Source organism: Phragmites australis, chromosome 14 (genome assembly GCF_958298935.1).
Source record: "Phragmites australis chromosome 14, lpPhrAust1.1, whole genome shotgun sequence".
Lineage (NCBI taxonomy): Eukaryota > Viridiplantae > Streptophyta > Magnoliopsida > Poales > Poaceae > Phragmites > Phragmites australis.
The window spans coordinates 29,491,322-29,518,160 of record NC_084934.1 but is presented as its reverse complement, the minus strand read 5'-3'; the positions used below and the strand labels follow the sequence as shown (position 1 = coordinate 29,518,160).

The following is a 26,839-nucleotide window of genomic DNA, read 5'->3' as shown; positions in this document are numbered from 1 at the left end:
CAGCTCACGTGCTAGCACCGTGTCGTATCGGGTCGATTCGGGTATAGCTAAGGTATGGTCGGCCATGCTGGCAGGGCGAGGCGTTAGGGTGGGGCAGTGCGAGACGACGACGTGGGTAACGATAGGGCGGGGCGACGATAGGACGGGACGACGGTGCGTAGCTAGACCAGCATGTGCTAGCACGCCGTGCCGAGGCATCCACTAGGTATGACTCGGGCTGGGCCAAAATCACCTTGGCATGAGCCGTTTAGCCCAGCCCAGTTGGCTAACTTTAGGCGGGCAAATACAGCGGGCCATACAAGCTTTTTTGTGGCAGCCCGCAATGTCACCGCGAGCTTTGCCTGCAGCTTTGCTGCCTGTACGCTTGCATTGGTACTGCAGCTCGATTCATTCATCGATGGCAAGATGCGCGCAATGAGATCACAACCAGTAGTTACCTGTAGGGAGTACAAAGCAATCACTCCAAACTCAATCCCTAGTACAATTCAAAGCGCAGCAGTGCAAAGCCACTAGAGCTAAATCTCCGCAGGTCGATCAAGAAAATTCCTTCCATCCTCTCACACAAACAAACAAACACCCGTAATGAAGTAATCAGGTCGAGATCGCCAAAATCTCAGCAAAGTCGACCAAGAAAATTCCAAAAGAACACATATGCTATCCCTCTCCCACCCCCTTCAATTATGGTAGAGCCGCTCCAGTTTCACGTGCTGAATTGCGACGCTATGCGGGCTTGCAGCGTGAGTCAGCCCAGCAGGTTGGCAGCATGGCCCGCCCCAGCTGCAACCTTAGTTACAAAGCGAAAAGGGAATTATAAAAATTCACCCCTTCAGATTTGGTGAGTTCAGATTGTTATTACATGTTAAATCTATGTGAAATCCATCCCTTCAACTGCTGGATACAAATACCATTGAATTTTGCAGCAGAATGATCTTCTGGGCTCGATGAACATCCGCAGACCCGACATAATAGGATCACATAGTGAAAATAAGGTGAACAATTAGCATCACTTTACTCAATGAACTGAAACTCATGTTGCGCTACAAGTTACAGAATACGGAGCTTAATTTTGCAGTCTGCAACACATTCTCAGTACTAGACACAATCTATCTTAAACAACTAAATCTGACAAAATTTGAATAGTGGAAGACTAAAAGCTTGGCAGACATACACCAGACGAAGCAACAAATGTTTCCGCCTTTAGTGTATATATACACATGTACATGTGCTGATGACAGTCGTGGTATTGATAATCAAGAAAAAGGGTTAGCTATTGTATATTAAACTTTGTACAACATCCATACGAAGACTGATGGTCCAAGTGATTTCTTGTTTGAAACCTGAAAGGAAAAAAGACACCATAGGTCAAATACTACAAAATAGTAACCTTTTTTTTTTTCTTTCGTCGCATTTCAAAAACAATGTGAAGCTGACTAATGCCACATGTACTCTTATGTGGCCAGTAGCAATGTTAAGTGCACTACTATGTTTTTAACATCATAACACCTCCAGCCGAACACAGATGTCTGTTTACATCCATGCACAGAGAAAGTGAAGAAATCAATATCTTTGTCTTCTAACATAGTTTATCCAGTGTTACCTGACACCCGTGAACAAATTTATTTGCCAAATCGGACACCCCGAATCCAAGTTGGATTCCGACACCCATGTCGGATTCCAAGTTGTATTTGTGTGTCCAAATTTTCTTTGCCGAATCGGACACCAGAGTCTAAGTCGGATTCTGACACCCGTGTCCGTGTCCACGTAACACTGAGTTTATCCCTTTAAAAACGACATCTACAGTTAGATGACCACATGACCATAGATCTTTCCAAGTAAACAAATAGAGCGAGTGTGAACTTGTTTGGAAATAAGGATTACACAATAATACAAGGAAAAAGATAAAAGTGTTTAAAAACTAAGTTATAGCCTTGAGAAAAGGTAATCACGAATTTAAAATTTAAAGGTCCTCACAAATAATGAAAAAGAACTAAGAATGAAGTTAACAGTTATATTCAACAAAGTATCAAGTGAAAGTTAAAAGTACCACTCATGATAATTAAGGCAGCTGATTGTGCATGCATGCATTGAAGCATGATTCAAAAGAAAAAAAAGGTTACTACAAACAAGTAGCAAACATGTCAAAATGGATAAACAAGGCATTTTTCTACTCAGCTACAGGAAACACGTAACAAATGGTTTAACTCAAGATTGCACAAGGCCCCATATGTCAATGTGTCATCATTTGTTAGAATCAGGGAATGCTCTGCAGCCCATTTTTCATTTTGTAAAATAGCAACAGACCTATTCAGCATTATAGAACTAAAATTCATTTGACGCTACTCTGAGGCACAAGTAAACATGGATGCGCACAATCCAATAAATGAACTAGATATTAGTAAGGTACCTGCATAAACTTTATCCAGAAGTGATGGCATCATGGCAAGGGTGAAAAGAAAAACTGCTCGCTGATTTCTTGGTTAGCACAATTAATTGGCTTTGTTGTCCTGTCCCTGCTCAAGAATCAAGATTACATAAACATCAATAAGTAGCACTTTAAAAAAAGGCACTAAAACTCATTTGTGCTTAACTGAGAGTTACCATCAAAATTGTCAAGTGGAAACACCTCATATTGTACTGCTCAAAGGAAACTATGATATGACTCTTCAACTGTAAGACAGCTTCGATGGAGAATCACATAATTTACAACTAGTAGGAAGAGAATGCTCTAGGGCGAGCTGCTTTCCTGATAACAATGTATAGTAGCTTATCAACTGCAGGCAGTGAAGAGCATCCTTCTATGCCCAAACTATTACAAACATTGAGCAGTGCAAAGTTCATCTTCAGCTGCTTCCCTCACTAAGACTGAATCACCCAAGTGGATGTGCAGCTATGTATACTAATTGAATGCGCCAAAATAATAAACGAAGAAGAATTCCGAGACCAGTTTCTGTACAAATTGACCAGCGTGCCCAAATGAGAAGACCTATGCATTCTCCACCGTTGAACTATTCAGCCTCATGCTACCTCATCAAGGACAAAGTATGTTAGAAATTGGATTGCACATACAACAGGACCTGTTCAAGGGATGCAATTTCTTGGATTCTGAACATGTCAGCGGCTGATAGACTCCATCGAAAGTCGTACAAGTCTTAGCAGATCATTCACACTTCGGAAGTTAAAATCCAGAACTGTTCTTACTGAAGAAAGATCATCTATTCCATCTTCATGATTGCCAGCAGCAGAAGCAATCGCCATTTGTGACTTCCGAGTTGCATCGAAGGCACAGTTGACATCATTTGTCTAAGAAAACCAAAAGTAACATTAGATCCAAAATAGAATCAATGAACCTTAATGACTGAAAGTGGTGTAACATTAATTATGAGGTGTTTAGCCTGAGGAATGGGTAAGTAATTCTAAACCTACCCTTCTTGTTTGTTTTGAGGAATGGAATGAGTTGGTCCATTGCCATATCATTCCATACGGCCACAATGCCAATTGAATATGAGGGATAAGGTCATGCCATTCAGATGAACCAATGAGATGATGGACAAAACCCATCCTAGAACAAGGCTATTCCTCAAGCCAAACAAGCCATTCGTACTCTCCGAGACAAATGAATTAACAATACCTTGAAGCAGAACCAGTTGCTAAGGATTTTCAAAATCTGTCCAATTTCCTAACCTATTAACTTCTGCTAAACTTGTAGGTTACCATGATAGAATACTAAACATTCTAAGAAATTTGCTTTATACAACTTAACTTCACCATCCTACCAATCACAAGGTTCACAGCTGCCAAAACCACTTCCATGCCCCAACAGATAATGCCACACAAATAATCACCACTAAAAAATTTCTAACCAATTGTTCTACTTCCTGGTAAAACAGAGAGAATAACAAAGATTCGAGGCCATTTCTGAGTTCAAAAATGTCAATTTCAGTTGCTATGAAAGTAGCGTATCATATCACTGACTTAATTCCAGCCAAAAAAAAAATCTAAAATTGCATAATTAGCAGGAATGCAACAAAATCACTTGATGTTTCATTTCCATCAAATGAACTTGGTAGTAGCATGCAGCACTAAATTAAAGGCTCCAATAGTCTAACTGCAGTGAGCGCTATCCAATCAAGTCTTGGACCTTTTGAGGCAAAAGACATCAAGGTATAGAACACAGAATATATGTAAAGCTGGCTGCACATACCACAAATAACTTAACAGTACATAGTCAACAGGTTACAAACTATCCTATAAACCATGAAAAATAAGGCATATAAAAAATGAGAACCTTTTATGAACTGCCTATCAGGATATTTAACAACTTACATAGGCTAGTAATCGTGTCAAGTGTGGTTGATTACGAACGGCTAGTAATAAGTGATTCCCAGCAACTTGCGGTGAATTAGCATTCTTGCTTGAAGGTCCCTTGGATAATCCATTATTATTTAAATTATCAATGTCTGAGGCAGAAGATGATGGTGATTCACCTACAAAAAGGCAAGATCAAGAGTAAGCATAAAAAGCAATAAGAAGATCCATATGATTTCATCAAATAAAAAAACAGATTTAGAAATAACAATGATAGAAGAGCACGCGAAGTTAGCTTCATTCTGTTTATCATTTCATCTAGAACTAGAAACTTCACATATTTTGAACTGAACTTTGATCATTACAACTGAATAACTACACGATGCTAATAGAACACAGGGCTTTTGAAGAAAGAATCACACAGAACGAAAATGCAGTTATACGTTCTAATTCCAACAACATATGTTTTGAAATGTTGTGCCTGCCATGCCATCTCAATCAATGTATCCATAAGAAGCATCTGCTAGACAATACTCATCTGCATTTCAGTGTAGATGCAGTTTGACTAATTAATCATGAATAAGGATCTGGTCACTGCATAGCCACAGCAGTTTGATCTTGTATCCACAATTCCGTCATTTTGAGCATGCTTAATTGTCTAAAACGAAATGTTGACATTCTCATTTTTTTTGTATGACTAAGGTAGTAGTAGGTTTGAAGTACCTTTCTACAAAATCACCTAAGTTTATAAAGAACATTTAAACTATTGGAATTATACAATGGAAACTAGAATTAGATTAAAGTTCGTTGTTTAGATATCAAGTACCTGGTGCAGTCTGTACAACTGCCTGCAACACTTGTCTATCCTTGCTTGCAGTTAGGTATTTGTAGTATGCAGCCTTGAGATAAGCTACTTCAACACACTTGTATGCTAAAGCAGCAGCAGCCATCTTCTTGCACTTTTCATATGCATGACCAACAAAGCTGGAAAATCAAATGAACACTTAATATTGCAACCAAATTTGAGCCCTGTTACACAAAATGCTACCAACTAAACACCGATTTGACCTAGATTCAATTGCCCAACATTTTGGCACTAGCACACAATTATTGGCATCTACATATAACGGTTATGTAAACTGTACAGTGAATACTGTCAAGCTAATCAGCTTTACTTCAACAACTTTCAGTTAATCAAGTGGTACTGCACTACTACAGTACTACCCATACAGGCTATGCCGAAGAAGCACTTGTAGGCACAAGCACAATAATCCAATTTAAAACCTGGGTAGATATGCACCCAATCGTTTATGCACAGTGCATCCTGGTTCGTCATGCACAATACTTGCAAAGAAAACAAAAACAGTCCAGGATTGGATAACAGCTGAAAAGAAGATCCAAATGTATGCCAGGAAGCACGTGGCACAGAAATAATGTCATCAACCAGTCATGCTGCTAATTGTTAAACAAGCTTTTACACTTACATGAGGCCACGAAGAAAGTGCTTAGTTTTAATCTAATGGTCCTGCTTCCTTTCTTTAATGGAAATTAAATTGCATGGTACAAGGAGATATATATCACATATATTAGTGTAGCTTACTTGCAAAGTTTTGCAGTATCAGAATACATGCTCTGGGCTGCATCGCCTTGTTTCAAACCATCAAAACTAGGAGGTTCCCAAAGTGACGCAACATGCAAAAATTTTAAGGCAGCCTCAAAGTAGAGTCTTGTACTTTCAAGTTCTTTTCCTTCTTCCTGCAGAGAAAGTTAGTGAGAACCTTACAAACAAAAGCTAACATGTTAGTGGACTTGTCATACAGGCATGACGTCACATCTTAAGAGAGACTAATGTGAACCACCTTCAAACGATTGGCCTTGTGCTTTAAATCTCGGGCTTCTTTGAGAACATATGTAGCTGAAGTACCATCCTTCCTAGCTGGACTGGAGGTATCAGCGGGATTTGGAATTGCTTGTTTTGCAGTGCCATGTTGCCCTCCATTGTCAATATTGTGCTGCCTTGATTGTGGTGTCAATTTTGATACATTAGGTTTTAATGGAGTGGAGTGGGATTCCAGTTTGCCTTCTTTTGGAGGTGAGCACACCAACTGAGCTTTGGGCTTCTGTGAATCTTGCTTGTTACTCTTGAGATATGATTTCTCTTTTCCGCATGGAAAACCTAGCTGAGGATTTCCATCTGGACGGTACTGAACGGATCCATTTCTGTCTTGAAGGGAAGGTGCACTTTTCTTATTGTCATGCATACTCGAATCACCTTTGGTATCCAAGACTGATGTCTTTGGGTCTACAGTATGCTTTCCAGGTTGCACTGGAGAGACATCTGTATGATAGTTCTTTTTGTCACCGGAATGTAAATGGTTATGACCTCTAGATACATGGGAGCCCTTCACGATGGAATCCTTTCTCCCAGATTCATGCTGCAGATCATCATCTGAACCTCTTTCGAAATGAATGCCATCAGAGGCATAACCTTGGATTAACTGAACATGTCCATTATCAGATTTTTTTCGCGAAGAACCAACCAAAACAGGTTCACTAGCCTGTTGAATATTGTCTGCTGTGCCAACTTCAGTATTTAGTTGCTTTACCATGCTCAGCTTGGTGCTTGAATTAGCATTCCGAGATCCATCCTTCCCTGAAACTCTGCTATGAGAGGGCTTGTCAATGTTAGAGTTTCTCTGTGGTGATGAAGAAAGAGAGTCAATTGGTGAAGTCTTTGCAACTTGAGTGTTTTGCTTCTTTTTTTGTGAGCTTGAAGTCTTTGAAGAACTTGAAGTTACAGCTGTAGTCTGAAAGTAGGCCACATCACTAGAAGCAGGCTCAGCCAAGTCCAAAGCCTGATCACAAAGTTGATTTTCTAGTTCGGGTGGACCTCTTTTACCAGTAAAGAGTGTGCTATCCTCAACTAACTCATTGTTTATATGCCCCACATCATAAGAAAAAATCTGATCAGCATGTTGAACCTTTCCTGGTTTGGAATCCGTCATAGAAAACAGTTCTTCAGACTTCAAGGACTTTAGCTTAGTTTCCTTGAAGTTCCGATCCCTATACGTTTCCTTGGTAGCAGAGCTGTGGTTCACTGTAGTTCCTTTGTTTATATGAGCCGTTGAATTGTGCTGACTCTCCTCCCATTCCTTCACTATCCTCTTCTTACTAGACAAATCTGATCTTTGTACATCTGAGAGGTCAAAGTATTCCTTGTTCTCGTCTTCAGGAACAACTTCATCCTCGTCCTTAGCTTTCTTGGATTTTTCCAAAGGATTATGCCGTGAAACATTTTTTTGCTTTGATGAAGAAACATCACTCCTTTCACCCAAACCCTTTAAGGTCGTTGTCTTTGCAGGAATAGCCTTGGCCTCATCAGGAGCGTCTCCACTAGCTAAATCACATCCAGGGCTCCTATCCCTATCAAAATGATATCGCTCTTCCCTTCTTATCTTCTTAGAAGTTTTATATTCATCACGATCCATGTCTCTCTTGCTTTTTCCTTTTGAATGCTTCTTGGATCGCTCCACAAGATCTCCTGCATTTGATTAAGGAAATAAGTCAGCAAAGAAACATATATACAACATATAATGAAAACATATATGATGATAGTATAATAGATAGAACTGAAATAATAAGAAAGAGAACAGAACCTCCATCAGAATAGCTACCACGATTCTTGCTCTTGGACCTTTTCTTTTCAATAGAAGGGTCAACTGATTTGCTCACAGAATCTCTCTCGATAGGATACTGGTTACCATCAGCAAAACTTCTACTTTTAGTAGGAGCATGTTGGTTGCTCATTGGATGAGCTGAAGCCTGTGTTTGGTGAGAATCCTCAACCAATGCACTTCCCTCACTCAGAGCAGTTTTCCTTTTCCTACTCTGTTCAACATGTCCATTTACATTGGAAGTGTTGGATGTTACTAGTCCTGCAGAAGTAACATGAGGATGACCAACTGAAGGAATACCATTCGCAGGGGCTGGAATGACATATAGTGCATTTAGAGCATCCGTAGTCTCCTGTTCACTAATGTCACACCTATTCATCCCAGGCCTGCAAAATTTCCAAGTCATAAAATTTCAGCAAGAAATAATCACTGCTCATCAACACATGAACATATAGAAACATTTTGATGTTCTTATATCACAGCTTGCCACCTTAGATAAAATTACAAGACAATGCACAACATAACATAAACTGCAATCTACAATTTAACGAAACCTACCACGTAGACACTGTTAAGTGTGATAGGTTCCCTCCACTTCAAAATAGCTGTCCAGCTTATTGGGATGTGTTGTTAAATAATTACACATTGAGAAAATGAAGTGTGGTTATTGGAGTTTTTCCATCATCTAACCCAGCTTTTAATGATGTAAAAGATGCAGAGCGGTTGAAATAAATCATTTAATCGAGGTAAGCATGGTCCAATTCCATAACTTTGTTTTAGATTCTACACCTCCTTGCTATGTGCGCATAAGGTACACTCTCTGAACATACACAAAAGTATTGTCTTGGGACACATGTAGTCAAACTCTCTAAATTTAAGGTATTAGTGTCTCTAAAAATATTGTAATTTGAGCATATGAAAACAATACATGTAAACTTGACGCAAAGAAGACTTTCATAATACTATAATTTTATCAGGTTTTATGAACACGTTGCAACAGAATTTAGAGGTCAAAGTTGCATTCTAGAACTCATTTTGATATCCAGAACGATACCTTTTTCTAGTTGGACAAGAGGATGTAATTCGGCACAAAAATTTATGCAGTAGAATCTATCAAAATTCCAGCCCTAAGTTTTATCAAAATGTGTCTGATCCATAAAAAATATTGGTTGTGTTCAGGTTGAACATAAACAAAACTACTATCTAATACAACTGTAGTGGTTTAAAAACAATCAAGCCAAGTAACCCCAGACTGCTAAGGTGTTATGGGCGTAACAGCCAGGGACCATCCACCCTCACGTGTAGCAGGAGATAGGATTAGTTAGTTAGAGATAGAAATAAGCTAGATACGAGATAAGGTTGTTAGCATCTCACGTTATGCTATATATGGCACACGGCTGCAACTCATTGTAATCAATCAATTAATGAAGAATGAATCTAAGTCTCCCCAATCTAGTCTAGTCCCCCTAGCAGCCGACGCCACCCGGCTATCCTCCCTGTGGTGTTTATCCCCCTCATGATCCAAGAATCATAACATAAGGTGGCACTGGATACAGGCTATCTACTTATACACTCGTTGGCCAAAGGAAGAGATGACCAGGGTAGCAAAACAAGCAGCAAAAGAAGTATAAACAGAAGATATTAAAAAAGTCACAAAATTTCCATGTTATATGAATGGATTTGAACTTACAGCCAGTGTAGCATGCTACATTTCCACTTCTTAGGAAGGTTGGAAGGATTCATCTCATATGGTAGGAGACGCCATTTCTGGCATATGTCACAGCACACCCAGTGTTCCTCTATTACGACTGGGGCTGGAAGCGTAGGAACTGCATTTGCAGTTGATAAACTGGCAGGTGGAGGTATACGCATCTTCTGCTCATCAGAAGTTGTTAGTCTGTCATGCTTAGCACTAGAAGAAATCTCCGTCCTCAAGGTCCCAGGCATATCAAAATCCCTTTCACTGTCATTCTTCCAAGATTTTTCCTTTGGTCGCAGATCTCCAAAACCACTTCCATTCTCCAATATATCCTGCTCCTTCCCTCCACATGATCCTTCAGGTAAGTTGTCCCTAACATCTCTATGTGACTTTGATTTGGGTTTCTTTCCGGTATGGCTAGATTTGGATTGTGTATCACTTTTCCTCTCTTTAACTGTAGCAGAAGAATGAATGTGCTTATCATCCTCCAGGAAATCAGAAGATGTCGAGATATTGGTCTTTTGTTCCCTCTGCACTCTTTTGATTTCACTCTTGTTATTTTCTCCATTTGTGTCATAAGGTAAAGCTTCTTTAACAGGAACTTTTCCCATGCTCCGTGAAACACCAGGAGCTCTTTCATTGATCACATCGTTGCCTTCAAAGTTAACCCCAGAGGCATTAGATTTACTCTCAGGTTTTATTTTCCTTTCTTGTTTCCTATCCAGTAGAAGGTTTTTGTCATTAGTTGCATTCCTCTCTTCTAAAGTTGTCTCTGTCTTTTCTGTCTTGGGTTTCAGCTCCCCCTTTACTGCTGAAAAATCCATTTCTGAACTGCCAAAACCACAGTTTTCCAAGCATTTCGTTGCCTCAGCTTTAAAAGATTCTGCTTTTATTGTCATGGAGTCACTCTTGATGGCCCGTTCTTTCAATCGAGCATCTTTATTTCCACCCAAGGTGTTTCCTGCTGGCTCTTCTTCAATTTGATTCTCACCGTTTGCCTCCATTGTTCTGGGATCAGACAACAAAGGTATGTTGAGAGCTTCAGATACAATCTTTTGACCAGCAGCTGTTTCTATATCAATCTCCTTTTTCATAACTGCACGAATATCATTTCTGTTCTTTGAACTCTTTGTATCTATTAATTTCTTTTTCTTACCATCAGATTTCATTTTTTTAGTCACATGGCCTTCATATGTTTCTTGTGCTTTTTCTATATCCACATTTGATTCCCACTTCTTTGATGGAGGCATAACCTTTTTTGTTAAATGTAGGATATTGCCCGGCAGAGGGGATAACAGGAACCCTCCAGGAACTGAAAAGCACGTCATGATCTGTTCGATCATATAGTCAAATGGAACTCGTTATTTACCCTTCAAACTGTGCAAGATGAAATAAAGGTACAGAGATAAACAGTACCATGCAGTAATATACCTGAAGAATGGTCCGTGGAGATTCATGCGGCACATTGTTAACTTCTGGGGAGAGGCTCTCACGGCCATCAGGGCTATCCTCATTAGATGAAGGTGAAGAAATATCAAGGCCCAGACCACTGTAAATAGCCGCATTATTTCTCGCCAAAACATTATCAGAACCAACTTTTATCCGGACTTTAAACCTATTCTGGTCGCTACACTTAGATGGCCCGTAAAAAGAATCATGAGAGCTGGAGGCCTTTTCGGCCTTTGTGCTTGGACGTATTTCCTTTTTACTGGGATCACCAGAAAGAGGCACAACGGAACCATTGTTTTGGGCGATAGATGGAACTGCCACAGCCGAAGGGTTTTGAGGCATGCCCTACATTATAAATCATCACATCATCAATGCCACACAAGTGCATGTTCATGATAACACTAATCTACAACAGTACATGTTCACAGCGAAAACTAATTTAAGCACCTCCTTTGACTGGTGAAAAGGAGATCTTGAGGTAACATTTGCTGCCTTAGGTGGACTTCTAGCTTGAGAAGGAGGAGAATGCTGGTATGTAGGCAAAAATGAACCATACCCACCAAATTTTGACCCTGTTGAAGATTAGCATCCTGGTTAATGTTTATCTAGAATGGACCTGAATCAAGCTGATTGCAGCAACTGTTCAGCTTCACCTTACCTAGATTCTCTGCAGACACACCTCCTTCAAAGTCCTTTTGAAAATGGCCCAGTACATCTTGAAGTTTTTTGTCCTGAAAGAAATGCATACCATAACACAAAAAAGAACTGTTACTACAAATTTTGATTGTTGGTATGGGATACAGTATATCATCTTCAAACTAAACTTGCTGTCTTGCTGGTGACTATTTCATTCATGCTACTAGTTGCCCTAAAGATGGCGAACTACATAAGGCAAGAATTAGAACTACAGTGATCATTTCATCATCCCAAATATGCCATTTTTCAAGTATAAACTAAAAGGCATACTGCCTTGAACCAAAATTTGGTCAACCAAATACACACAATTTATGCCTTTTCTTTCTCTTCCCCTTTCTGCTGGACAAACAGATTTTAGATATACAACACAGATTGAATCTTTGAAGTTTTAAAGCATATCAACAGTGAGTAAACTGTTGACTTGAGCTTGAAACAAGGATAGATTTCGGTAACGCGTAACGCACAGGGCATTGAAAACTGAAAGTCATTATCGGATCCTTGAATACTGAAAAGAAATCATGGAAGCATGCAATCCCACTATTAAAGATATACCACGAGTTTAGCCTGGTAGAAACTTAACTAAGTACTAGTGTTACTGGTGGTACCAAACGAACACCGCAACCAACAAAGAGGATCATTTGTCCTTCTATAATAACCAGCACTACCAAAGTTTTTACATGTAGCATCATCAGCATCAACCAAACAACAAACTGAGTAAACTTTAAATGACCCACCAAATGCAATTGTTTCCAGTATCCCATCAACCAAAGCAACAAACTGAGTAAATTTTAAACGAACGACCAACGCAGTTGCTTGTAGCGTTAAAGCATCATCACTCTATGAAGCAAGAGAGACCAAAACGGCGTACTTACTCGCTCTCTATACGAACCGGACCGATCAAGCAAGTCACAGCACTAAATTGGGAGCACGTCTACCAGATACTACTAGCAAGCACCGAAGCTTCGCCGAGCCAGACAGCGCCGCGGCATTGCTCGAGGAGGCTTGGCGAGGCGACTCACAATGTAAGAGAGCGCGACGTCGGGGTCAACGAAGGCGGTCTCGTCGCCGCAGGCCTCCCCCTCCTCGAGCTCGGCGTCGTCCTCCATGGCGGCGGCGCCCCTCCGGAGCTGCTCTACGCCGCCGCCCGCATCCTCCTGCCGCCTCCTCACAGACAGCATCCACCCGGCCGCACCAACCACCGCCTCCCGGCACACGCCGCCGAGCCCAGCAAGTCCCCACCCCGAACCGCGGCTCGAATCCGAGCCCCCGGGCTCACCGATCGGCGGGATCTCTCCCCCAGGCCGCGCACGGATCGGCGAATCCGGCCCTCCTGGTTGGGGATCGCGAGATTCGGACGGGGGCTCCCCTGCCCTCTCTCTCTCTCTCCTCCCCTTCGCTGCCTCGGCGTCTCGAGGTTTCGTCGCACGCGAGAATTTTTTTAATGCCTTTTACGTGAGCAAAAGCCTTGCCGTCCCTCCCCTCCCTCTCCCTCTTGCGTTTGCCTCCGTCCCTCCCCTGCCGTTTGGTGGAAGACCCGGTGGTGGTGGGCAGACAGGCGGCGGCGGCGGCGGCGGCGGCCTTGTTTCGCCCGCCCCGACGATGGTTTTCTTTTCTGCCGCCGCTTTCCCCGAGGCTTTTCGCAGCGGGGGGAGGGGGGGGGGAATAATTGGAATGTCCCTTCCTTCCTTGCGGTTGCGGGCGAGGGTTGATCTGTTTCGCAAGGTGGTTAAGGGTGCGATCGTTGTCTGTATAATGGTGCATATAAGTTGACGAAAAGTAGAATCAACTGATTCATATTTATTAAGGAGAAAAGTGTTTTATTAATTATATTTATTTAAACATGTTAAATTGAGATTTTGTTTGATTGATTGAATTTGAAATCGTATGAGTAGATGTAAAGTTGAGACTGTATAAACGAATATAGGAGTCTGTATCTACCGAATCATACTACAGATATACGTTTCTTCTTAAAATTATAAATATTCACCAAATCAGAATTCAAATACCAACAACCAATCACTCTTATAAGTTCCGATCCTTCTCAGCGGTTACACTGAATTGATGAAAAGATTCCTCTTGTTTTCCTATATACAGCTAGGAACTTGGCCATGAGGAAATAAAAGCATGGTTCCTATTCTATTTTCTTTGGATAACGACGGTTCCTATTATGCGTTCCCAAAGGGTTCTTTGCCTAGAAAATACTATTTATTGAACAGTCACTAAAAGTTAAATGGCACGTTTATCATGATACGATTGGAGTGCAAACGTGAGATCAATTATAAGCTCTCATTCCTTACGGTGTGTTTGGTTGCTCAACCAAGTTTTATAGAGCTATATGGATAAGTAGTCTGAGTGAATTTATATGTTTAGAAAAAAAATATTTTATTGATTGTATCTATCTGGATAGTTTAAACTAATTTTCTGTTTGATTGACTGAATGTAAGATTATATGAGCGGGTACAAAAGTTGATATTGTGATTAGTTGCTCATACGAAGATAATTTTATAACACTGATAAGTAAACCCGTCTGTATAAACGGATACAGAGTCTACATCCGCTTAACCAGGATGAGAAGTGAACAGCCAGAATGAGGTCATATATTTGTATTTGCTCATGCATATAAGAATAGTATATACTGACAACTAAACACATTTCTTTCTGATATTATTATACACGTCACCGAATCAGGTTGGGAGAATTCAAACAACCAAATACACTCTAGTGATGGGTCAACCTTGAGATGGAGGAATTTACGGTTGCGAGTTTAGTGGCCGTTGGACTGCCAGGAGGTCTTTTTTATTGGAGTTTTTTTTATCTTTTTTCACAATTATAAAAAAAGAAGACAACACGTTATTTGTGTCCCAACTACAAATTTACGGTTTGTAATAACCTCCCATGCATACATTCATAGCTTTATTGGACCATATCTGAATCCCAATAACATCCACTTTTTATTACAATGATATGAACTGGCTATTGTTTCGATTTTTCTAGATTATTTAAAACACTTTCAAACATACTTGCCAGATAGAATTACCGAAGGACCACCCATAAGTTGCCATGTTCCAAACATGCTTTCCAGTTCCCTCATGTCGTGTGATCCTTGCTAGATATAACCGAGGGAAAAAAGGCAAAAACCCTCCAAAAATCATTCTGATTTTGAGATTTCCCCTAAAGGTTGTTTTGTTGAAAAAAAAAACCTCCAAAAGTTAGTTTGTTTCTTAGTTTCCCCCCTATTTGAATTTGATTGAAATTTAGTTGAAATATATTTGAATTTGATTTGAAATATTTCTTGATCCATATTCCCATATATATATATATATATATGGTTTTAGTTAGTTTAATAAAATATATTTGAATTTGATTTGAAAGATTCCTTGATTCATATTAAACCAACATAAAATCTAGTTATTTTGAAATATATTTGAATTCCAATATGTCTAATTATTAAACCAACATAAATCAAGAATATATATATAAGAATATATTTATATACATATATGTATATATTCAAATATATTATTTTGGCTTCTCATATTAGGAGGATCAATGCCTTTTTCAAGAGGCGGCAGCGCCACCAGTACAGTGTCATCATCAATAGCCGGCTTCTTATTTCTCTCCTGCACATGCGTCCTTGTTTTATTACCCAACTTCTTCCATAAAGCATCAAACTTGCGACTTTGGTTCTGACTGCACAGCCTCTTGAACATGTCCATTAGTGTTTTGCTCTTCAATTGCTTATGAAAATTTGCTCCCATGTGACACATGCACCACCAATTCTGCAGGTCATTTTAAGGAAACGACTCACTTGAATCCTCTTGCAGTGTCTTTATAGCAGATAAGATCTCAGCATGTCGATCATGTATGATGCAAATGTTAGGTCGATCACAGACAACTTCAACCTTAAGATGCTAAAAAACCAAAGTCAGTTTAATCTACTCCCGCCCTCCACAAACGCAAATACAAAAGGAAGTATCCAGTTATTCGCATCAACACCAATTGCAGTGAGAATTTAGTATTTGTACTTTCCAATCAAGAATGTACCATCTATGCAAAGTAAAAGATGGCAATGCTGGAAGGACTGAATACACTGACCTAAAGAAAAAAAGCACATCGAAAAATCCTAAGCTAGTTTTCATCAAATTTAGTCTTCTTGAAGCAATGTATGTACTAGGGTTCCTGACCTTCAAAATTCAAGCATGCGGGGTAGGTTGCAATAAGAAGCCTCATATGTACCCACTGCTTCTCTAAGGCTTTCTGCTTTGCATGCTAAGTCTTTTGATAAGTAATCTCGTATTTGACTGTTGCAATATTGATCATTGGATGAACGAGCATTTCATGTCCTACATCTGAATAATCTTAACAATTCATTTACAACTAGTGCAACAGTAAGGTTACGGTACTCAACCAATATTTCCAACATATAATTGTGCTGAACCACTCTAGAGGCTACCTAATAGATCAAATGCTTCGGCTTATATGCATGAATATAAAAGTTGCATCCATGAGTTCTACACTTAACAATGTACTTTTCTAGGCTTGAAACAACAATAAATACCTCTCTATGTGATGTCACTACCCACCGTGCCACTGTATCCTTCATCTCAAACCAATTGAGAACACCTAATTTAGGTGAACTATATTTGAACCATATTCCCAAGGGAAGTCATGATTCTCCGTAATTTGCATCCTCGCTTTGTCAGATAAGTTCCATTCTTCTGAGATGACAGTATTAGAGCAGTCATCATCTTCATCATCCTCATCATCTTTATCTATATTTACAGACTTCAATAAAGCTCCTTCCTCATGAATTGCGGTACGGTCCACGTTCTCGAGCTCAATAATAATTTCTTCAATTCCCACCCCTTCATCAGCCTAACCCTCCTCAACTTCTATCACCTGCCTATGCACAACAACCTCTGCCTCAGTCATCTACCTTTGTTCAACTTCCTCCATCGACACTGCATGCCCGTGTATCCTCTTCTTCTACTGGTGTTGTTGTACTGCTACTATTATCCGCTTCTCTTAGATATGGTTGTACCAGGATATTAAACTCAGCCCGACGCTGCCTGCACCACTCCAACCATTTCAACCACTTGTCCATCTGATACACTGGCTTTAACTAGAAAAAACTAGATTTAACATATGAGTCTATATACATTGCATCATAACAGAATAAATCTGGGTCAAACTAAAAGTATTGCATGAACCATATTTTTATCTCCTTCATCCTTATACCTTCAGGGTTTATGTGCTCAAGGATGGTAAATGAAAAATTGCTCAAATCAATACTAGATAGACTATTATGGATTTGACCATTTCTATATAATACTCTAAGATTTATAGAGTTTGACATAACTGTCACTAAAAAATATATCAATTAGATTACCAACTTATTATCCATATTAATTAAAAATGAAAAGAAATTACATTCATACAATACAACTAATTTAAAATTTACTAACGTAACGGTCATACCGACCCACCGTTTCTGATCCTAAAATATGAAGTACTATAGTCTTCGTTGCCTAAAATATAATCAATATTACAATCCTAAATCTAAATCGGGGATAACATTATTCAATAAACATATTACTAGCAACAACAAATTGAGTATATTTAATTCTCAAGAACTTATTAATTAATACCATTTGATATTAGGAGTCTTGCGAATTTTCAAATACATAATGTTTATTGAATTTTAAAATTTTAACTTAAATACTTCGATGCTATATTGCTTTTTGGGTGCTCTCTTTATTTTATTTTTTCTATTGCAAACCACTAGTCCTAAGTCAAAATAACTCAATAAATATCGTATTTTGGTGCAAATCACATATTATTACAATCCAATAATATAATCCTACATACACCATCTTAACTTAGAGTACTAAGATCTAATATTTGTATGCACATATATTTTATTTTCTTAACCTAATACTCAAAATAACCTAATACAAAGATTTATACTAAAATCAATATTTACAAAGGAAAAAATATTTTTCTAAACCTTAATTAAATCTATATACAAATAAAATAATAGACATACATCTAAAAACAATTAAAAATTTATCTTATTCTTCTTCCTCCTCCACTTCTCCTTTTTCTCCCTTCTTCCTCTTTTCTCTTCTCTCTGCTCGCGCGATCGCTCTCTGCTCGTGCCATCGTGCTTGGGCAGCGAAATGAGATGAGTTCACGAATGTGGATGCAGGGGTGAGGAGTTAGGGGGGCACGGAGTTTTCGGCCACCTGTTTGGTGAAAATTAATTTTCCGTCTACGGTTTGGCGATAATTGATTTTCGTTCAACAGTTTAGTGAAAATAGCCTCGAAATTGCTATCGAGAACCCCTAACCTACCGTCGGGGACACGTCACCTATTTTCACCATACGGTTTGGTGAAAATAGTATTTTGGTCGTACGGTAGGGCGCCAAACGAATTTTCGTCGAACCGTTGGACGAATAGATATTATTTTTAAATTTTTAGTATTATTTTTGTAATATCTGTAAAAAGAAGTAATATTAAAAAAATTGAATCCAAAAGACAGACTAACTTTTGAGGCGCTTTTTTCAACAAAACAATTTTTGGAGAATCTCAAAATGAGAGTGACTTTTGAGGTTTTTTTGCATTTTTCTCTATAATCGAAGACAAAGTGTAACATCAATCCACGTCAGAGCCTCTTATGCTGCAGCCTTCCAGCCGTTCGCCTCCACAAAATCATCTTCCAACGAGAGTGATGCCTTCTGCCTGCTACTCACAGCTTTCAGCTTGGCTGGATAAACATTACTACGAGCTAGAACTAGTAACTTTTGCAAACGTGCTATGCAAAAAAATTTGCAACATTTACTAGTAACTTTTGCAAACATTACTAGTACTAGCAATTTTTGCAAACGTGCTATGCAAAAATTTTCACAGGAGCGCACGTGTGCCTTCGTTTCGTCAGGACCAAGGTTTTCTTTTTTTTTGGAAAAATGCAAAACCCTCCGAAGTCACTCTGACTTTGAGATTCTCCTAAAAGTTATTTTGTTGAAAAAAACCCCCAAAAGTTAGTTTGGCTTCCAGATTCCCCCGAGATTTGAGTTTGATTGAAATTTAGTTGAAATATATTTGAGTTTGATTTGAATTATTTCTTGATTCATATTCCCATATATATATATATATTTCTTGATTTTATGTTAGTTTAATAATATATATTTGAATTTGATTTGAAAGATTCCTTGATTCATATTAAACCAACATAAAATCTAATTGTTTTGAAATATATTTGAATCCAAATATTTCTAATTATTAAACCAACATAAATCAAGGAAATATATATAAGAATATATTTATATACATGTATTCTTATATATTTATATACATGTATGTATATATTCAAATATATTATTTTGACTAAAGCTCAATTTATTGCAAGAATTAATTTAGAATTTAATTTGGTGCTCTTTGGATAATATATTTGAATATACACACACATATATATATATTTCCTTGATTTTATGTTGGTTTAATAATTAGATATATTTGAATTTGATTTATATGTTAGTTTAATATGAATTTTGGAGGGTCTCAAAACCAGAGTGAATTCTGGGGGAAATCAAATTCAAATATATTTTAGCTGAATTTCAAAATAATTAGATTTTATGTTGGTTTAATATGAATCAAGGAATCTTTCAAATCAAATTCAAATATATATTATTAAACCAACATAAATTAAGAAAATATATACATATACATAAACTCAAGGATATATATATATATATATATATATATATATATATATATTTCAACTGAATTTCAATTAAATCAGAGTGACTTTTGGGGTTGTATTTTTCCCTTTTTTATTTCAGTTTCAATCAACCATGGGAAAATTATGTATAGTATTCGTTCCGTGTGTTTTTTTGCCTCGGTCTCTGAAGTTGTATTTTGACTAAGGTTTTTTTAACAAAATATATTATTTATAGCTACAAAATATATATAGTGTGAAATCACTTTGAATTGTGAATCTAGTTGTATAATTTTTATACACTACATATTCTTATAATTTGATTAAATATTAATCAAAGTATATAAAGCTTGACTTTTTAAAAATAAAAATATATCTACTATTTCTAAACAGATCGAGTAATATTTATTTCAAGTTAACTGAGGAACCTATCAGGATCATTCGGGTGTCAAGTGAATTCTGCAAAAGAGTATGCAAAGCAAAACTATCGGGATCATTCGGGTGTCAGGTGATCGAGCAGGCAGGACCCAGCGAAAATCCACAGTCGGGTAGGGCACCATTACAAGATGATGGGCATCGAGATGAGCATGTAGCTAGATTAGGTTACATCATTACATCATGGTCCCATATCGTTGGGAATTAACTATTGATTGTGCCAACTTGGACAACTAATAACCTGTACCTGTATGGTTACGACTTAGAGTGATTTCCTCACAAGCGCAGGTACTCTAATGGAAGAGAGGATTGGAAGAAGAGTCAAAGACCAGGTGCGGTGATGTCATGTTTTGAGGTTCTATTTGTTTGGATTTTTGTTTTTGTGTTTTAATATTTTTAAAGCTGATTTTAGATTTTAGTTATTATTTTTTATAATAAATTTTTAATTTCTCAGCACACCACTTTTTATAAAAACTACTCTTATCTAACTTGTCATATAAATTACTCAGCTACTAGTTTATTTTCTCATAAACAAACTTCTTGCTTCCTCAAAAATTACTTTCCAATAATCTTATTTATTTAGTTTCTAATTTCTGATAGCCAAAAAAAAAGAAAAAAAACCAAACAATCAGACCTTGAGTGAAGAGAGAAGTCTTGGACCTTGCAAACCGATGGATGGGACGGATAGACGTCGCGGAAATGAAATCACTGCGCGTTAGCGGGCAAGCAGCACCACCCGCTCAGGTCCAAATAATAAAAAGGTACATGCTCGCCCATGATACCAACCCCGACCACTAGCAAAACGTCCTCTCTTTAGCGCTACGCGCGGCCCTCAGCGTCCGCTTGGAGGCTTTGGTTGCTAGCGTGACCTAGCCGGGCTCGTACCAGTGCCTTAATCAACTTTGAAACACGCTAATATTATTTAATAGGTACTAATCACATATAGATAATATTATTAGCTGGGCGCCGATCTGCATTTAGCGAGCCTGCTCTCGACAAACGATCAAAATCTTATTTAATAGGTACTAATAATCACATATAGATAATATTATTAGCTGGGCGCCGATCTGCATTTAGCGAGCCTGCTCTCGACAAACGATCAAAATCTTATTTAATAGGTACTAATAATCACATATAGATAATATTATTAGCTGGGCGCCGATCTGCATTTAGCGAGCCTGCTCTCGACAAACTATCAAAATCTACGTTATCTGCTCAGCTTGACCGAGATGCCCCTTTTGCATCCTAAGAACCAGATCAGATGGCATATGAACAATCAAACACATGTTCATCCCACGGACCAGGGCTAAATCATGCGCAAGCAACAAAGGTCACCCTCGGCCTCTCCCTGCACTTGATTTGAACTTGTCACGTACAGCACAAGTGGGCGCACTGTGATTGTCTGAATCCGCATGTCCTTGCTCCGATGTCCTTCGCTATAAGATCGGTCACAAGAGGAGTACTAGAAATCTACAGCAGAGCAGGATTAGTACTTCAGTAGTATGTATGCAGCCTATATATTATACCATCTTTAATGGATTTTCTTCATGAGTTTTATTCATTTGGTAAGTAGATTTTCGTTTTTTTACGTTTTAACTGTTTTTCTTTACGATTTCTCTTTACGAAGATTTTTTGTCTCATTCTTTCCATCAAGATTCTCTTTTATTTTATTTCATAAATCCATTCGAAGAGAAGTTATTGAGACGGAGAAATAAAAAGTAGAAGAACATAAAAGTAAATGTAGGACAAAAATTGATGACTAGAGAGGGATGAATAGGCAAATTAACAAATTTATTTCAAAATAGATGGTATTTTCTTATTTTATTACCCAACGCACCTCACAAGAGAGTCACAACAAGACGCAACAAAAACGCAGCGAAAACTCGACAAAAAGGCGCACTCAAAGGACACCGAAAGATCCAATGAGAAGAGAGAATTCAGTGCTGAAACACTGTGTATTGTTGAAAACATTGTTCACCGAAACTTACGGGTGAAATCTGGAATATACGGGTTTCGGTAGTTCTGGATGAACTTTCGGGTTGGGGTTCTCTGTCATGAAGTGACACTTCAATACGAAGTTCCGAGTTTGTACTAGAAGTTCTAGGTTGAAAAGAACATCGACTCAAAATTTAAAATCCACACTTGCAAATCTAACAAAAGGTGGGTCTCATGATTGGAATCGAACACTAGGTTCGAAAGTAAAACAATCTATGACTTATCCCTACATAAATATTGGAACTTGAGAAGAATCACCCAAAGATCAAAACATGAACATTGGGTGAAGATGGGCTCTAAGTCAATGGATTAGAGGCAAGAGAATTCAATACCCATTTGTGTATGTTTTGTATGCGAATTTTATGCCTCTAACAACGAGAGGATCAACTCCAACAAGGCGGAAACTTTCAAATCAAGCACGAAAACAAAAATCACAACTGGGAATGAAAAACTTGCAAAAGTGCAAGAGAACCAATAGAGAGAAACTAGAATGAGGAGAATTCAAAGCACGTGCAAAAACATTAATTTAATTTCTTGCAGAGGTCAGTACTATTTTAGGCGAATTAGTTTTTACATACAAAAACTTACACCTAATACATAGGTTAAGCACTCCTTTCTCTACTCTAAAACCCTAACACAATACTCTCATATGTGTGGCATAAGAGGCTCAAGTGGTTAGTTCTCCTCTCCCATATATCCCTACCCCTCTATTTATAGCTTTAGTTTTTTATCCTAAATTTGCTAGTTTATTCCTAAAATATCTCTATCTTGTAGTACACTCTTACTTATCATCAAGAGCATTTTAGTCTATTTTCTCCTCCATCCATCGAACGATCATGACGCTTTCATGACTTAGCTTCGCCTCGTGCAAGTTTCGCAATGATGCCACGTGCTCTTCCATCTTTCCCATGGTTTTAAGGCCAAAGCGCGAAACCCTATCATGTTTTTTAAAGCGTGACTCGGCACTTGCTTACACCTTAAGCAAGCGCTCCAATATCGACATATATACTCCATCTTACAATCTTGACCGCTAGTAAGTCTTTCCCGCTCCTGATTCGACGGACTGCCTTGTCACTTACATGACATCCCTTTCGCTTGACTTTGTCAACGTGTGGTCTCTATCCATTTTTCATGTTTTACATGATCTTCATGTAACAGCTAAGATCACCCTTGACTTCATCCGACCTCCTTGATTGTCCGGCACCAAGCACCCCGCTTGACCCCAATCACCCGTCGTCGACCGCTAAGTTGCATCTGTCATCCGCACAGCATGAGACAAGCAAAGACATATCTCTAACTCTAACTCCAGTTAGATCATAAACAAAATGCTCGATTAAAACCTCAAATCAATTCAAAGGACTTTCCTAAAGTTCCAATGCATAAGAAGAAACTCAAAGCTGAAAACACTATTTATTAGAGTTGAAAACACTGTTCATCTAGAAGTTACAGATTCAATCAGGAAGTTATAGATTACAGAAATTTCGGATTGAGCTCTAAATGACCCTTCTCTATCTTAGCTTACGCATCAATACAGAAATTCCGGATTAAACCTAGAAGTTCTTGATTCTGGTTCACCCGAAAGTTCCAGATTGGGATCAGAAGTTCCAATATTGATTGGGTTGGATGTTCTAGATTTTAGACTGAACTTCTGGATTTGGGACAGAATTGAATTTCAAGCGAACCAAGCTTAACCAATCTGAAACATGACAAACCAAATCGATAATCTTGTTAATTAATCATCACACATAAACCAAGGCACAATTCAACTTTGTTTCTCAATCTCCCCCTTTATGAGTGTATTGACAACATTCAAAGTACAAAGATTTTTGTTTCAAGAAATTAAAAACAAGATAGGCTCATCCAAATGATCAAAAACTCAAGAAAGAGTACAAACATATCACTTGGCAAAAGAAAAGCTGCATAAGGCCGAATAGAGGCAAGATAAGTCAAAACCTCAAAAGAGCAATAAAAACTTAAAAACTCACAATCAAATGTTCCCTTTGATGAATACACATATATCATTTATTTAAGATTTTTTTTAGTGATTTGGTGCATATTTTTCACCCCTCCCCCCCCCCCGCTTTCATCATTTCTCCCCTTTTGACAATGCGAGCATCAAGGATAAAACATTAGGCATTGTATGAACATGCAAACCTCATGAGCTTTTACAAATATACCACAAAAGTATTTGTAAATGTTAAAAATATTAAAGGGCTATGAAAAGTAAAAGATGGAGCTCACAATCATACAAAAGGCTTAAAAAGAGACAAGAACACAAAAATATGAAATTATACAAGCTAAACCTAAAAAATTGATTGGTGTATTTAATTTTTCATAGCCAAATCATATTCAAAGTGACCATCACATAAACATCCGATCGAGCCGAGGCAACACATACATTAAAAACTAGTAGACTTCAAACTCAAACTAGGCAAATAAGCATTCATGAGAGTAGACTTTGCAAACGCTTATATATAAAATCAAGACTTAGTTAGATCAAATGTTTTAAGAAAAATTGAACATTTAGTCACATTTATTTTAATTCACTTTATCCTCAAATTGACATTAGCAACAATGGGTTCACTTCTTTGGCAAACCACATGAAGCATCAAGACAACCGTATTGGATCATATTTAAGCATAAGAAACTTGATTTTTCAAGATTATTCAAATTGCATAAATTATCAAGTAGTGTCTTTGCAACATAAGGAACCTATGTTCCCCTAAGGTTCTATCATGAGCTAAATATTTGACAAAGACAGAAAATATAGTGTTATGTTCCCAATCTACAATCTTGAATCAAGAAGCCTAGAGCACGATATTCATCAAACTAACCTTAACACAAGCATTGACTAAGCCAAAACAATTACGAACATGATGATAAAAAATATAGCATTTCATACTCCACATGATTCATAAAGTTGCTAAATTTCATCTTAAAGAAAGCTAGTTTGCTTAAAATATTTTATATCAAAGTATCAAGATGAGTCTAAAATTAAAAGATTGTTACACGCAACTTCTTTGTGGTTGCCATTGTTTAGTCCAGAAATGTTATACAAATGGGACCCTATGCAAGAAAAAAATACCAGGTATAACACAATTTACAGGCTTCGTATGCCAATTGAATTTTTTCCCAAACAAGCTCACACGGATCTCCATGACTAATTGACACTAGAGATATCTAGCTTCGGTGCCGCTAGGGGCACCAAAATGAGACAGATTTTGTGCCCCTAGCGGCACAGGAGCTGAATATCTGGGACGTCCAATGTGCTTAAAGATTGGTGAATTGTTGTACATGCAACATACATAGGAGCTGTATTTTTGGCTGTGACATGTACATTGTGACAATTATTTACACAGTTAAGATGGTTCCAGACTCGGCACATATGGATGTTGTGCGTGTGGTTAGTGCTCCGTACAAGAAAAGTGGATGCACTATTGTACAATGACATGTTTTTTCGAGTGCACTACTCGAGGTAGCAAGCCATGAGGGAGCGCCAGAGCATATTGGACTTAACTTCTTTCTACTTCGGAGGAAAAACAGATGGGAGACTTGGTGGAAAAGTGCAAGAGCCAGTTGAAGAGGAACAAGAACGTCTCACGGTGATCTCGCTTTGCCATCACTCAGGAGCGCCCCATCAATGTCGCGCTCTTCAGGCTCCCTCCGTATCTGATCCCGCACCACTTATCTCCTTCATCACCTGGTCGCGCCTGAAGCCCTGGTTACTTTGCTCTGACAACCTCTCTTTGTTCATTGGCACGCACCTTCCGCTCGCCACCCTCTTCTCCTAGACGGTTGAGGGGTAGGTACATATGAAAATACATATATTTTTTCGTCTTTGTGGTTTGAACATACTAAGATATTTTATTGGCCTTTGCAACAGGATATTGTTGTAACATGTGCTGACTAGAATGAAGGATGGGGATAACTTGGTGAGCAAAACTTGATTGACAACTTGTTCTTCAACGTTGTTGTTAAATTTGGCGGTTATGTGTTGACGAGTTTCAATGTTGTTCATCTGAAGGGAGGGGAGGAGACAACAATGCGTGCTGCCATATCTCAGATCCTGGCAGCATCGCTCAGTAGCACCGGGCTGAGCTGTCGCTGTAGGGGGCGATGTCTACAATAGCAGCTGAGATTGGTAATTCCTGTGCGTCGCCAAGCCATATCTTTCAGTGGTACAAACATTTTTGCAGTTCAAGAGGGACCTTAGTTAGTGTAATTGGCCTTGAACTCCTATGCGTCATCAAGGCATGTCTTTTATATGGTACAAACATTTTTTAGTTCAAGGGGACCTAATTAGCACAATTAGCCTTGAACTCCCGTGCGTCACCGAGCCATATCAAGCCATATCTTTCGGATGGTACAAACATTTCCACTGGATTCATACGAGTTTGAACTCTCGATGCTAGAAGCTGATGCCAGAGTCGAACATCTAACCAGTGGTCTACTCACTGACGAGCAGACCATCGCGCTACCAGCACGTTTGCGGATTCTCTTCTCCCTGTGCACCCGTTAATCGGCGATTTACTTTTCCATGCATCCTCCATGAATGGTGTAACCGTGTCACCCAAACTGGCACGGTCACTGAGGGGCATTATCATATATTGTGTGCCACAAGTGGCCCGAACGTCTTCCAGCTCTGGTGCCAAACGAGGAGCACCGGCCCACGGTTCCGTTGCGAACCGGACGCCATAAACATCTTTTTTACTGTATTTTATTATAGGAGAATTATTTGGTTATATGAGTACTGTATTTTGACCACAGTTGCCTCTCAACCGTTATACATGCCGTACCGCTCCCTCACTCTTAGACCACTAGTACTTTACATCTATACTTATAAAATACACGAGTATAACTTATCCGATG

The 26,839-nt window shown here is 38.6% G+C and overlaps 1 protein-coding gene across 4 annotated transcripts; it reads right to left on the bottom strand.

Moving 5' to 3' along the window:
* Positions 1-985: 985 nt before the first annotated feature.
* LOC133890835 (cysteine-tryptophan domain-containing zinc finger protein 7-like) lies at positions 986-13,529 on the bottom strand. 4 transcript variants are annotated; one of them, XM_062331420.1, is made up of 14 exons: positions 12,843-13,529; positions 11,786-11,858; positions 11,575-11,699; positions 11,110-11,472; positions 9,670-11,009; positions 7,962-8,365; positions 6,165-7,846; positions 5,906-6,060; positions 5,132-5,289; positions 4,324-4,484; positions 2,599-3,300; positions 2,405-2,510; positions 1,598-1,779; positions 986-1,337 (listed from the first exon to the last, which is right to left on the bottom strand). In XM_062331420.1, exons 1-11 carry the CDS (start codon positions 12,999-13,001, stop codon positions 3,112-3,114), a joined length of 4,809 nt encoding a protein of 1,602 aa, XP_062187404.1. In that variant the 5' UTR covers positions 13,002-13,529; the 3' UTR covers positions 986-1,337; positions 1,598-1,779; positions 2,405-2,510; positions 2,599-3,111. The 4 variants fall into 4 exon arrangements, with proteins under 4 accessions (XP_062187404.1, XP_062187406.1, XP_062187403.1 ...); XM_062331422.1 differs by having other exon boundaries at positions 3,075-3,300; XM_062331419.1 differs by lacking the exon at positions 1,598-1,779.
* Positions 13,530-26,839: the final 13,310 nt, after the last annotated feature.

What these genes read in the sequence shown, in the direction of transcription:
- LOC133890835 (XM_062331420.1), bottom strand. Translation starts at nt 13,001, where the DNA reads ATGCTGTCTGTGAGGAGGCGGCAGGAGGATGCGGGCGGCGGCGTAGAG. An exon ending in ACGTCGCGCTCTCTTACATT is followed by an intron (nt 11,859 to 12,842) that starts GTGAGTCGCCTC and finishes CATTTCTTTCAG; the next exon opens with GACAAAAAACTTCAAGATGT. An exon ending in TGACACGATTACTAGCCTAT is followed by an intron (nt 3,301 to 4,323) that starts GTAAGTTGTTAA and finishes TGGTTTTCTTAG; the next exon opens with ACAAATGATGTCAACTGTGC.